Here is a 13796-nt window from a genome sequence, read left to right as displayed (position 1 = left end):
GGAAGTTCAAGTCCTCGTGTTGAATCAGAAGGAAACTACATGGTGAAAAATGTTTGTCATGGAATGGAAATTCTTTATTTCCGTCCACTTCGTTCTTGCCTTTAAGAAAACCAAAAGCTTTTTATCTCCAAAGGAAATGTGTGCCCTGCACCGCTGTAACCATACCCCAGCTAGTGCTAATTCCTGGTACAAGCAGGGAATTTTATTGGTATATCTGGCCCACGTTTACCAAGAGTTAAACAGCTGCATATCAGAGCCTGGAGCAGGCAGAAGTGCCTGCTGTGCAGACCTGCCATGTTAGTCACTCAAAAGGCTGAATAAAAAGACAGAGCCTCTTCCCCCCCTCGGCACTCCTGTCCTGTTTACCCCACTGGCACTGAGATTCCCAGAGGGATGCAAGACGTGCTCTCACCACTGCTGCAGTTCTTTTAAAGTCTTTTTTTTGCAAAGCCCCTCATGTACCATGGAGTTGGAGATTAGTTTTCCTACAACCAGCTTCAGGGATAGACAGAATCATCAGGAACACAAATTTACTCTTCTCCCCACCTATTTAGTATCACAGGCACAGTTTGCCTGCCTTTTTTTTTTTTTTTTTTTTTTTTTTTTTAAGTAGCCACTGGGTGTGTGATGGTGAGACATGTCGAACCAATGCCGAGCTGCCTCTGCTGATGAAGCTGTGATTGTTTCAGCATCTCTGATGGTCTTTAGTACCGCTGCTGTGCAGGTCAGCGCTCAGCGGCGATTCCGTCGGCATAAGGCGAAAATAACAGCCAAAAGGGAGTAAGTTTATCCCCCCTCGCCTCCTTCCCTCCCTGTCCGCTCCCGCCGCCGCTCGTGGGTCCGGGGGGACAGGGATGCTCTGACGAGCTCCGCGCACCACCGGCAGCATCGCCCCTTTTAAGAGGGATCTGGAGGGCTCGGCAGGGATGGGGAGAGGAGGAGGGCTGCTAAAAACACCGCCCTCCGCCGGGGGAGCGCGGGGAGCGTGCGGGGCCCGGCGGGCCGGGGTGCGCAGTGCGCGCCGCAGTGCGCGGAGCGGGGCGGAGGGGCCGCGCCGCAGGGATGCTCGCCCCGCTCCTGGGCTCCGCGGGTTCCGGCTGCCTGCTGCTGGGTGAGTGCTCCCCCGAACCGCCTCGGCACCGGGGCTGTGTCCCCTCCCCGCTCCGCGTTTGCCGGCTCCTTTCCCCGCAGCGGGCGGGGACCCGCTCCCCGCCCCGGCGCGGTGACACCGGCCCGAACCCTTCGGAACGGCCTCCGGGCCCACCATCCGCCTCCCCATCGCCCTCCCGCCTCCGGGATAAAGGGTATTCCAAGCGCTTTGAAGGGAAGAGGCAGGCGGGAGCGGCGCTGTGCCGTGGGGATGGGATGGGATGGGATGGGATGATGCTCTGCGGGATGCGAGCGGTGGAGAGCCGGCCCCACGAGCCGCTGTGGCAGCGCTGCGGGCAGCTCGGCGGCCGCATTACATAATTTCTCTCAAACCCTCTTGCCGGTTTATTCTGTCGGTGCATCTCCGGTAAATTTGTCGGGGCGCTTTGTCTGTAGCGGGTGTGTGAAATAGGGCAGCGCGCTCGGAGGGGGGTGTGTGCGGTAGAGCTGCTGGGCAGAGCGTGATGCTGGATCCCATTGTTGTGTGGGCAGGCGGTGACGATTCCAAGTGTGTCCGCATTAGGAAATTCTTGCAAGTCCGAAATAATAGGAGGATCTCTGTAAAGTATTTAAAGGTTCAGGTTGAGTTGATCCGCTGTGCCAATGTGAAATTGGGTCCTTTGAATCTGTGCAAAGTGTCTTTCCTAAGGAAAGGTAACATTCAACGTCTGTGCTATTTCCCTCTTTATCTTTAAAAGAGCTTCCCTCTAGACAGGCAGACTTTCAAAAGGGGAAATGATTTTAAAAGACAACATCTTAACATAATTAGGTAAATAATCCAAGGGGGAGCGTTGATAACTGAAAACATCGTAATTATTTATGTTCATATTTATTTGCTATTTTTTGGTTATGAAAAAGGATGTTTCACACTGGGGGAGAAAGGAGGGGAAAAAAAAGGAACCTAATATTGCTGGCCTGAATTTTGCCTCTGAAAATATCCTGGTGGCTCCCATTAAAGGCAGTGGCCTTACAGCTGCTTATATCAGCAGCTTGAATCAACTGCTTCACAACTGTAGCAAAACTCATGCAGTGAAATATGGCCCAGAGAGAATTACATGGGTGAAGCAGAAAGGACCATGTGGCTGGGAGGCTGTGGGCAAGTGTTTGTTACAATATTTTGGGCCCCAAGGCCGCAGGGACTGCTCTGAAGCACACTGCTGGCTGCACCAGGCTTGTTTATGACAGCAGGAGGAGAACAGGATCCACTGGGAACAGGTCTCCTGTGTGAGCTCCTGCCCTCAGGCCTCCACATCCACCCTGGGGTATTGATTCCTGTACTTCACATCTCAGTGTGTCTCTGCTGTGTCCAAGCTCCTCTCCATTGTGCATCTTGCTCTCCCAAAATGTCTGTCCAGGTATGGCTCTGACTCAGGGCCAAGGTTTTTGATGCCATGTTTAGGGTTTTTTAATGCCATGTTCACTTTATTTTAGTGTGGACATGACTTTAGCCTAATTTTTTTTTCTAGAGGACAGGTACCCTTACACATGCTGTTATTGCCTTTTGCAGTGGCACCCTCAGCAGCAGCCAAAATGTTTGTCAGCACAGGTCATCTCTGGGAGATGGATCCCAGTGGGTGTGCCTGACCTGGCAACATGGCACTTGCTCAGCCCTGGAGCAGTGGTTGTTGCTCTCATGCCTGGTTTTGGTTTTCTGGTGGCACTCTCCCATCAGACTCTGCTCTGTGCTGCGAAGGAGTCACTGTGGCTGTGCTGATTTACTGAACAAGGAACTCTTTGGCCACCACAGCCCAGTGCAGCATTCTTCTTTAATTTGATATAATTTCTGGCACCATTAGAAAGGTTTTAACAAGTTGAGAAGAGGTCTGTAATATTCCCCTCAATGAAATAATGGTAGAAGTCACTGAAAGACAAAGCTAATTATTTCCTAATGTGGAGTCTGGGATGGTCTGTTGGATGCAGAGAGTGATATAGTAAACAAAATACAAATTTAACAACAAATTACCCCAGGGATTTGCACGTTGCTGGTTTGGTTGAAGCAGTACAAGGTTCCACTTTACTCTTTGTATCTCTGGGCTTTCCTACTTTTACTCCTCTGTTCTTCTCTTCCATGTGCTTGCAGCCCTGAGCTGCCCCCCCGTCAGTCCTGCCTTGCAGCGAGGAAGAGGAGGTTTTGCTCTCTTGCCTCCTGGCAGCAGCTAAAGCCCAGTGGGCACCTGCACCCATGTGTGGGGGCACAAGAAAAGAATTCTGCCGTCAGTGTCTCTTCCCACCAGCACCAGTGCACCTCCAAATATTTCTCAGTGCGCATTTGCAAAGGGAGCAGGAGGGTCATCTGGGGTCACAACAGACTTGTGCAGTCCCACTCCTGATCCTGGCTCTCACACCGTGGCACAGGAGTCCTTGGTGATGCCAATTCAGGTCTCTGGATGAGACATTTCCTGCTGTGCTCTGTGTATGAAGCAGAGCAGATGCCCAAGGCTGCTCAGCCCAGCCCGTGGAGCGCCGGCTGCTGCACGAGAGGCAAAGCCCAGGGTATTTGAGGAGGTATATTTAGTTGCTTTTATTCTCCATCCCTCTGTTACTGCTCCACTTGAACAGTTGCTAGATACCATCAAAAGGAAAGAGTAGATGTATTTGGATTTCCCTGCTCCCTCCCAGGGACAGCACATAGCAATTTTTCTCTGCTGCTCTGGACTAATCTAGACATTTATGTGATTCTTGTTTCCATGCTACTATGGATATTACAAATATATTTAAGTAATAAAAAGAGGAGAGAAGCTTTGAAGACAGATGGTAAACTGAATTAACTGCATACCCACGGAAATAGGAAAGCAGACTTGGGAGCGAGCCAGGAACAAAGAAATACAGCATTACATCACTAAGGGTATAAGTGGTGATGTTTTGATGTCACCGAACGCTGCAGAGCACCAGAGGGTTGAAACCCTTCATCATGAGTGCATTTCTGAGAGCTCTTTGAGAGAAATACCAGCATCTTCCTTCATCACTGCACAGCAACCAGCACGAGGATGTGTCGTAGGTAACTGGAGACAAGTCTGGGTGAGATGAAGGGATGGTGGGTAATGTGACACAGTTGGTTGCCTCCTGATGGCATCCAGGGCAGCTCCTTTCCCATGGCCTTTTTCTTGACTTTACCAGATTATTTCTTCATACAGACCCAAGCAAAATAACTCGATCACCCTCTTTCTGATCAGAAATGAACATGAAAGAAAAACATTTATTAATACATTTTTTTAATTTTATTTTTAAGTGCTCTGCACATGTTCTTTGGGAATGGGTCAATACAGGTAATGAGGGTTTTTTCCATCATTGCTATTTCTGTCTCTTGTGCTACCATGTGAAGCCAAGGCCCTGCAGGTCCTTGGCACTGGGGACCCATCTGTCCCCACTGCCGTTCCCGCAGGGCTGCAGGTGCAGGGACAGCTCGGGGAAGGGCCACCACAGTGGCTCCTGCAGCTTGGCCTTGTCCCCTCTGGAGAAGGTACCCGTGTCCAAACTGCTTCATCCTCTCTACTCTTCTCCCTTCCGAACAGGAGGGCTTACAGATCTCATGAACCCAGACACCCTCTGACCCTGTGACACCAGTCAAATGCAGTGGAGAAAGGTGTAACAGGGACCATGTGGCTATGAAATATAGATAAATATGCTCAAAGTGTATCTGTAAAATCCATGAATTCCCAGTGGGAGCCCTCATGCTCCATTCCACACTCTCCTGCAGTTTGCTGTGAGCCATGCCTGGCTCTCCAGGGGGTTTTCTTCCCAGATGTGCTGATGCAGATTCTTTGCAAACCCTTTTTGGCAATTCCGAGGAAGGGAGCGTTGATGCCGTACAGTGAGACACAGGTGAATGTTATGCTGGATTGATTGCTATTGTGTGCCACCAGCACTTATTGACAACAAGCCATTCACTGTGTCAAATCCTTCTTGCACTGTAAACATTGTCACAGAGCCTCCAAGGTGACCTGAGGCTGGTGGGGAGGGAGGGGACCGGAGGCTTTGCCTTGTTCTGCTTTTCCCTCATGCTCCATACATAGGTAAAGCTGTAAATATTTTACTATTCTGCTGGAGGCTGTGCTATGGAAAGTGTGGTGGCTGGTGGTGAGAAAGAGGAAGACACTGAGATGAGTAGGGATTTTCAGTCAGGAAGGAGTTTTAAAGCATCGGGGTAGTTCAGCCCCTGATGAGCTGGTCCCCAGGTCCCTGCTGCAGCTGTGCTTCACCACCCTGCACTCACTGCCTGGGCTTTTACAAGCAGTCATGTAGTTATAGTGTGTAGCAGATGCTTTGGAAAAGTACAGGTAAAAATGCAGCTGTGCTCAATGTGGGCTGAGCCCATGGCAAGGCTTTGGAAAGACCCCGCAGTGATTCCCCCACAAACCCCAACTCAGCACTCACTGTCCCTCAAACTCCCCTGTCAGCCACACAAGAGGCTTTTTTGTCTTCTGTGCTGTGTGGGATGTTCCGCTCTCAGAAACACGGGAAGATAAATCCAACCACCTTGTCCAAGTCATTTTTTCTGCACCGCAGGAAGAAAGTGTCACTTGTAGAAAAAAAAAAAAGAGAGTGTATCATCCAGTGGAAATCACCATTTCACTAGGAAAACCCCAGCTCAGGGAGGAAAAGCCTTTATATTTAGCCCTGTGTGCTATGGTGTTGCAGAGTGCAGCTCACATTTCCATTTGCTCACACAGTGGCTGTGGTGGTGTAGATACAATCTCAGAAACACCACCTGTGAACTGCAGTGAGGAGTCCCCACGTCAGCACTGCACAGGAACTGCAAAATCAGTGCAGGAGGAGTTGGCCTCCTTGAGGCTCCAGAGGTACCTGGGGTTTTTCAGGTGGCTTTTCTTGCTGAGGTCAGGTGTGTCACTTGGCCCAGGAGCAGCAATTCCAGGTACAGGGTTATTTGGAAAAACATCAGCCCCAGCAGAGTCTTTTGTCTGCTGTTGTCTGTGGCAGAGGACCTGTGAAAGCCCATCTTCCAGTGGCCAGATTCCAAGAGAACCTTCACTGCTCTCACTGCTGAGGGTTTTGGTGATGGCAGGAAGGTGGGGAGCACCAACCCCACACCTGGGATGTTCCACTCAGACACCTGAGGTTGTGCTTGGGCCACAGATGAAGGACAGAAACTTCAAAGCTACCAGCCTGATCACTGCAATGTGACTTTGTTGTGCCAGAGGAGGTTTGGGGTAGATATTGGGAAAAATTTCTTCATGGAAGGAGTGGTCGGGCATTGGAACAGGTTGTGCAGGGAAGTACTGGAGTTGCCATTCCTGGAAGTATTCAAAAAACAGGTGGATGTGGCACTTAGGGACATGGTTTAATGGTGGTCTTGGCAGTGCTGGATTAACAGTTGGAACTGATGATCTTCAAGGGCTTTTCCAACCATAATGATTCTATGATTCTGTGATTTCTGAGATGCATCTTTGGGTCCAGGAGTACAAGTGCTGCAGTGGCAGGGCCCTGGTATGTGGTGTCACCTCGGCTGGCCCTTCCCCAGAAGTGTAACTCTCCCTGCTGTAAATATACTTCCACTTGGGAAAGTTGTTCTAGAAACTTTATCTTCAAAGTCTTCCAAGTTACCCCTCAGATTTGCTTATGACTAATCCAGATCCTGCTTACTTGTGTGCCAGCATCATGTCTCAGCCAACCTATTTGTTTTTCCCCCGTGTTTTCACCCCAGATCTTGGGCACAGCCTCCTCTCTGGGACAGTTTCCCACGTGGCAGAACTCTGCCCCCATCCTGTCTGCTCCTGGGGCTGTGCCCTCTCTTCAGGCTGGCAGCTTTGGCCTTTGGAAAGGGTGGGTTTTCCCACTGTGGAGAGCACAGGCAGTGCCTGGATGGGTGCAGAGGGCACCCTGGCTTGCTTTGGGCTGCTGCTTGACCTGCCATGGAATGCGAAGCTGCACAGCCTCCCTTTCCTGGGCAACCACTGTGCTTGCTCAAGGCCAAGAACCAAAGGGGCTGAGAAGACCTTTCCTTCACCCATCAGACACTAAGAAATTGAGGCTGAGTTTTCCCCATGCCCAAGGCAGAGCAGCCCCTGGGCTGTGCCCACCCGTGTGGGCTGTGATGGTGCCCAGGGGGAGACGGGGACCCTGGAACAGGCTCCTCAGGGAAGGACCCACACACAGCTCCTCACGGCAAGGTCAGAGCCACCCTCCCCTCTGCCTGCAGAGCAACAGGCAGCTGCTTTCTCAGGGCTGCCAAATCCCCAAAACCAGCTTCACGAGACACACAGACACCGCTGTGACCACCGGGTGTCCCAGTCACTGCGAGATGGCCCCGGCCAAGAGCCACAGCAGGGAAAGCACAGAGGGTTTGCTGAGCTGGGACAAGTATGAGCTGGTCGGCACAGGAACGAGCACTGAGGTTGCTAAACTGATTTAATTTACTTTTTTTTTTTTATCCTCTTTGAGAAAGTATCTAGAGAAAGAGCCAATCATTCTGCTGTTGACTGAAGTGAGTTGGAAGTGATCTAAGCCAAGCTTGCACTGAAATTACAGAAGATGTGAATTATGTAGATTTAAATGCCTTTTCTGCAGAGAACAGTATTCAGACATAAAAAGCGGAGAGAACATTATTTAGAGTTTGCTTCAAGATCCTTTGCAATGATGGAGGAAAAAAAGACAAATACATTAGAATCCTTTTGAAATGTTAAATATACTTTATTTAGTATTTCTAATACAGCTCAGTTTTAGGTAAAACAATTCTCCATAACACCAGGTGATCTCATTCAGAATTATCTTTTCTTCTGCAAAATGTCCAAATAACTTCTTGGAGCCAAGAGCAGCTTGTGAGCAGCCTGTGAGCACCAGCTTGTGAAAGGTCACCCAAGGTGTGCCAGAGCCCTGGTGTCCCTGGAACCTTCCTTCACTTTTTCTCCCTTGCACACTCTGCTCGTGCTTCCACAGGGCAGGGACACCTTCCACCAGCCCAGGTTGGCCTTGGGCACTTTCAGGGATCCAGGGGCAGCCACAGCTTCTCTGGGCAACCTGTGCCAGGGCCTCCCCACCCTCACAGGGAACCAGCCGGGCTTTTGAGGTGCCGGGGGAGCCCCCCAGTGACCTCCTCCCTCTGCCCCCTCAGAATACCCGAGTCCTGGTTTTATTCTGCCTGAAAAGGGTTTTTTGTGCCTCCTCCTCTGGCCCTGCATCTCCCGCAGCTGAGAGGCTGCTGAGGGTGGTGTGATGCTCTGACCCGCCAACAACAATTCAGGACTGTGTTTCCTTTCGGAAAAGGCATTTGCATATCCTCTATTCACTTATTTGGTTAAATACATTTGAAAAGGCAAAAGCTCTGGGTCATTGAGACTGAAGAATGGGCTGTCTGGGGGCCTCCCCCACCTTAACCCTTTGGAACCTTGCTCCAGCTTCTTGGAGAGACACGGCTTAAAACATCAGAGAAGGGGATTTAAAGGCTTTTTTTGCAGCAGGGATGGGGAAAGAGGCTGGAGATGGGGGAAGCCCTGACAGAAGGCAGCAAAAAGGTGCCATATACCTCTGAATTGAAAATTTGCTTATGTGCAGCCACAAATAGACTCAGAGAGACTTTGCAAAGTTTAGCAGGGACAGAAATGTCTTCATGGGGACTTGAAAATACCTGTGGAAACAGGAGAGCAGAAGCAAGTTACAGCAGTGTCAGGCACAGAAAGGTACAGGGTGCCCCAGGGTGTGGAATCAGAAAGTGCAACTGCCTAGAAACAAAAATACAAATAACCTAATCGCTGCTTTAGTTAGCAAAATAAATAAAAAAACCCGAAGCAACAACAAAGATCCTGAAACATAAACCGAGTGTTTAAAAACATTCAAACAATGTAACCGCCTGTTATTACTGTCAGGAAAAGAAAGGTTTCAGCGAAGCATTTAACTTGGAATATTTAAGGACATCTCAAATCACAGCCCAACCACAGATTTCTCAAAAGCCCTCCATGGGATGATGCCAAACCCCCCTTTTCCCTCATTTCCCAGCACAGTGCCAGGCCCTGGCTGCCAGGGGAACTGGAGCTGGGTGTGGGATGAAGTTGGGGTCTCTGGCTGGTGGGTGCAGCCCTGCTGATGTGTCAGGGTGCAGAAGGGGCCCCTTTGGTCCCCACGTGCCAGGACATGTCCCCTGCACCTCTCTGCACCCACCAGGCTCAGCTGCAACACGGAGACTGTGCTTCTGGGTGGAGACTGTGCTTCTGGGTGCCTGTGAAGTGTTTTGAGGATGACAGCTGGGAAGAGATGAATAAGCAGTAAATTCATCGTCGTGGGTTTATTTTTGTTCCTTTGCCATCCATTGGCATCCCTGCAGTGTAAGGAAATTGAGGGCTAGAGGGAGACAAGGCAGAAACACTTGCCTGGTAGCCTCTTATTAATGTTCCTAATTATTGAATTAATCCTCTATTTGTGCCCTATGCTTCCTTCCTGCTGCTCTTTGGAAGTGGTCAAAATATAGGCTGTGCAATCATAAAAGCATAATATCTGACCAAAAGACTTAGAAAGGAAAAAGAGGCCACTGAAAAGAAACACAAGGCAGTAAAATTCCCCCATCTTACACAATTTACATTATTTGAATTAGTGGCTGGTTTTATTTCTGCTTGAGGCAGGATTTTCCATGATGGGTCTTAAGGAATGTAGAGGTACTGTTGGCTTTCTGTTCTGCAACTGAAGCTATTGCCCTGGTTTATGGGAATGTCCTGAAAGACAAAGAAAGCAGCAGTTTTTATTGAGTTATCCTCAGAATTCTGAAGGCCATGTGTGACTCTTCCACAGAGTCTTCTTTCATTTTGTATTTGGCTGGGAGCATTAAAAGCACTGTGATTCACTGACACACCTTTTTTTTTTTATTTCCCCTGGACAAGTGAGGTCTCAGCCAAATCCCATAAAAGTCCTTTGAAATCTTTCCATTGATTTTACTGGTAGTTGAGTCTCACTGGGCTTTAGACTGAGCACAAAAGGTGAAGTCTAATTTCTTGTATAAGCATCCCTGCTACTTAATGGTCTAAGATGAGCAGAAGCTTGGGACAGATTTCTACAGAAGCAGAAGTCACCTAAGTCCTGGTTTGAAGCTCAAAGGGCTTTGTGGCTCCTCTTGCCTTGGCCAGGTCCTGGGTGCTCAGCACCACCAGCCCTCAGCCCCCTGTTCCACAGGGCACAGCTCCTACACCTGCAGGAGGATCTGAAAACAGGCTTGAACTGCCCTCTGCACTCCCATGCCAAAGGATCTCAGAGCAAATCCCTGTCTGTGGAGAACTGCATCCTTCCCTCAGCTGTGAATCCAAAAAAGGAGGTTGTCTTCCCACCAAGCACTGTCCTGACCCCTCTGCTCTGCAATCCCCTGGCAGAAAATGCTGGGGCAGAAAAAGTTGAAGCTTTTATTCTGTGTATTACTTAGAGTCTGCTTACATCTTTTTTCCCTCAAGGTAGGCAGCCTGCATCCAGCTTCCTTGCTTTGTTCTCTCTCATCACTCTCTCAGGGTTGTTCCAGAGACTGAGTCCATATGCTGTGTGTATGTGCAAGGAAAGCAGAACAAGAGAAAGGGAATTACTGCTCAGGGTGTTTATGGAGGACATAAAAGGGTCGGAGGCTATCCTGAAACACATGTTTTACTGAATCCCTTCACCTATACTGAGGGTATTATTGCCCACTGTGAGATTAATGGAGGTAGGCGAGACCATCCCTTCACAGCAGGAACTTGAAAGAAGAGCTCAGTAGCACAGTAACTTGCTTTTAATCCAGTATTTATTTAAAATCAGTATTCCCACATCCCCTTTGGGGCACTCCCTCAAGATGTGTTGTGTCTGTGGGATGCAGGCACTGAAGGGCCCAGCCAGCCCAGGGCTGCTCACACACCTGAAACATTTCCTGACTGCAAAGAGTCTCTCAAGCTGTGGCTCGTGAGGAAGAAAGGGGCAGGAATCTGAGCTGGTGAATATTGCTGAGGCCCCATTTAGCAGCACTGTGATGCTGATTTGCACCTGCAGACCATTCAGTACTCCCTGCCCTACCCTGGCAATTTGATGAATTATGCCTGATTGCAGAACACTCTCCATGTGAGCCAAAGAAGTGATATTTGACAAGCTTGCCTGAAATCTCATCAAATATTCTCTTCATTCAAGAGTATTAACTGTTGTTTTAGAATTCTCCATTGTGCACTCCAATATCACAAGCACAAGTTAGGACAGGTCAGACAGAAACTTTATTAACTGTGGTAACAGTGAGTGTTCAAAGAGCCTCTCCCACTCTGCTCCCCACTTTTCTGCTCAGCAATTGTGGAGATGCCTATGTACAGTCTCAGGAGAAAAAGAAAGAGTTGAGGAATACAGAAATTTCAGTGTTAATAAAGGCAGATATCCAACTCCAGGAGGGAGGGATGGACTCCTCAAGTGCCTTCCTAAGGCCAGAGTGCTAAGAAGGGATCAACAGTAAATAATGAACAGTAAATAACACAGTGATATGGATCGAGGACTCCCGGGGGCCCAGGGTGGCACACCCTGTGTTATCTCTGCTCAGAAGGGGGCAGTTGGAAGCTACCAGACACTGTTGGCTTTCAGTTGAAAGGAATGTTCTTTTAGTTAGGAGAAACAGCTCAGCCAGACCTCTCAAATGTAAATATTAATAATTTACCAACAAATGAATTGCTAAGTTTTGGGTTCGTTATTGTCACTGTGAATTAACAAAACCTGGTTTGGATTTAAATGTTTTGGGGTTTGGGTTTTTTTTTTTTTTCTTTTAATATAAGTAACAACATAAGGATGATTTGGCAATAGTTATAGTCTTACTATTTTATTGATTCAGATGACTTATATTTATTCCACTCAATTATCAGAGAATGTTTTCTGTTGGAAGGGACTTTAAAGACCATCTTGTTCCAACCCCTGCCATGGACAGGGACACCTCCCACCAGCCCAGGTTGCTCCAAGCCCTGTCCAGCCTGGCCTTGGACACTTCCAGGGATCCAGGGGCAGCCACAGCTTCTCTGGGCAACCTGTGCCAGGGCCTCCCCACCCTCACAGGGAAGGATTTCTTTCTGTCATCTAATCTAAAGCCTGCTTTCTGTCAGGGAGAAGCCATTCCCCCTTGTCCTGTCACTGTCTGCCCATACTCAACCTATAAAGTTTTTAATCCAGCAGACCAAGACTAGCAATGCAAACTTTCTCAGTGTCAGAAACTTTCTTTTATGATGACTTCTCCCCGGGGGGGGGGGGAAGGCTGTTTTTAATTTTAAATCGAGCATTCTGCAGGAAGGCTTTGCAGTTTTACACCCAAAAGCCTTGCTTGGAGCCTGTAAAGCCTCCAGTGTGACAGAGACGTGTGAAAATACTGCAGTATTCAGGAGCTGAGGGGGTGGGTGGGTTTTCCCTCTCTGGAAGGCGGCTCCCACCGCCGGGATGTGGAGCCTCAAGGGTTACAGCGGGCACCGCCGCCGCTGCTGCGCTAATTCAGCCTAAGCCGATATTAGCCAAGCTTAACTTCTTTCAGCCGTTTGCAGATGGGAGGGGGCGGGCCGGGCTGCAGTCAGCAGTTCTGAGCGGAGAGCGGGAGGGCAGAGCCCCGGCCATGAGCTGACCGGCCCCGGGACGGCGGAGGGTGAGTCCCGCAGGGGGGGCATCGCTCTGGGGAAAGGCGTGAGAGGAGCCCGCCGGGATCCGGGCGGGACGCGGGGGCTGCGCCAGCCCGGGGGGCCGCGGCATCCCCCCAGCCCGGCCCCGGGATGCCGAGAGAGGCGAGATCGCGAAAAGCGGGGCTGCGGGAGAACCGCCGGGCTGAGGGACCCCCGGGGCTGCGGGAGAGCCGCCGGGCAGAGGCAGAGGGACCCCCGGGGCTGCGGGAGAACCGCCGGGCAGAGGGACCCCCGGGGCTGCGGGAGAACCGCCGGGCAGAGGCAGAGGGACCCCCGGGGCTGCGGGAGAACCGCTGGGCAGAGGCAGAGGGACCCCCGGGGCTGCGGGAGAGCCGCCGTGCTGAGGGACCCCCGGGGCTGCGGGAGAACCGCCGGGCAGAGGCAGAGAGCCCCCCGGGGCTGCGGGAGAGCCGCCGTGCTGAGGGACCCCCGCGGCCGCTGCTCGGGGGAGGGGGGGGGCCTGGCCGCGTTCCGCGGGGGGCTGCGGGAGAGCCGCGGGACGGGGGGCACTGGCTGGTGGCTTTGGCGGTTCGCTGCTGTTTGGGGTGTTACCGACAGCCCTGGAGGGGGAAAAGCTCCCGCCCGGCTCTGCCTGGAGCTCCCCGCGCTGGGGCAGCGGCCCCGCAGGTCCCGCGTGGGCTGCGGGGCTGCGGGGTGTGGGGTCGCAGCCCACGCCTTTAAAAGCGCGGTGATGCTCTCGTGCGCGGAAGAGGTTGTTTTGCGAGGCTCTGGCTGTTTGCAGGCAGTGTGTTTCGGTGATGACCGGAGGCTGCTGGCGCAGGGCCCAGGCAGGCAGAGGGCACGGCGGGAGCCGGCAGGTCTGTGCAGCGGGCAGGGCTGCTGCATCACGCTCATCCTGCCCCACCTGCCATCCCACTGCTGTCCCCCCACCTGCAGGGAGAGGGGGGAGTTGCTTTCCTTCCGTTTTTTTGGCACACGACCTGCCTCTTAATTTGCTTGTCCCTTATTGCACTACAACGTTGCCAAATAACCCTTGAGCAACTTTCAAAGGCGCCTTCAGCTGCTGGTTTGTTTTGGGATAAAACCCGGACCAGATTC

General features: G+C 51.0%; 1 protein-coding gene across 6 annotated transcripts in view; it reads left to right on the top strand.

The window, feature by feature from the left end:
• Positions 1-674: 674 nt before the first annotated feature.
• ACSL6 (acyl-CoA synthetase long chain family member 6) overlaps positions 675-13796 on the top strand; it is a 53983-nt gene continuing 40861 nt past the window's right edge. For 2 of the 6 annotated variants that reach the window (XM_032702706.1, XM_032702701.1), the window contains exon 1: positions 12603-12703. Coding sequence is in view for 3 of the 6 variants with exons in the window: in XM_032702705.1 (XP_032558596.1) it covers positions 1063-1111 (49 nt within the window). In the remaining 3 variants the exon portion in view is untranslated. Of the gene's footprint in view, positions 781-995; positions 1112-12602; positions 12704-13796 lie in introns of those variants that run through there. The other 4 variants (XM_032702703.1, XM_032702705.1, XM_032702700.1 and 1 more) reach the window with 4 other exon arrangements.

Source organism: Chiroxiphia lanceolata, chromosome 15 (genome assembly GCF_009829145.1).
Source record: "Chiroxiphia lanceolata isolate bChiLan1 chromosome 15, bChiLan1.pri, whole genome shotgun sequence".
NCBI lineage: Eukaryota > Metazoa > Chordata > Aves > Passeriformes > Pipridae > Chiroxiphia > Chiroxiphia lanceolata.
The sequence above is the reverse complement of the archived record's forward strand: the minus strand, read 5'-3'. Positions and strand labels throughout refer to the sequence as shown.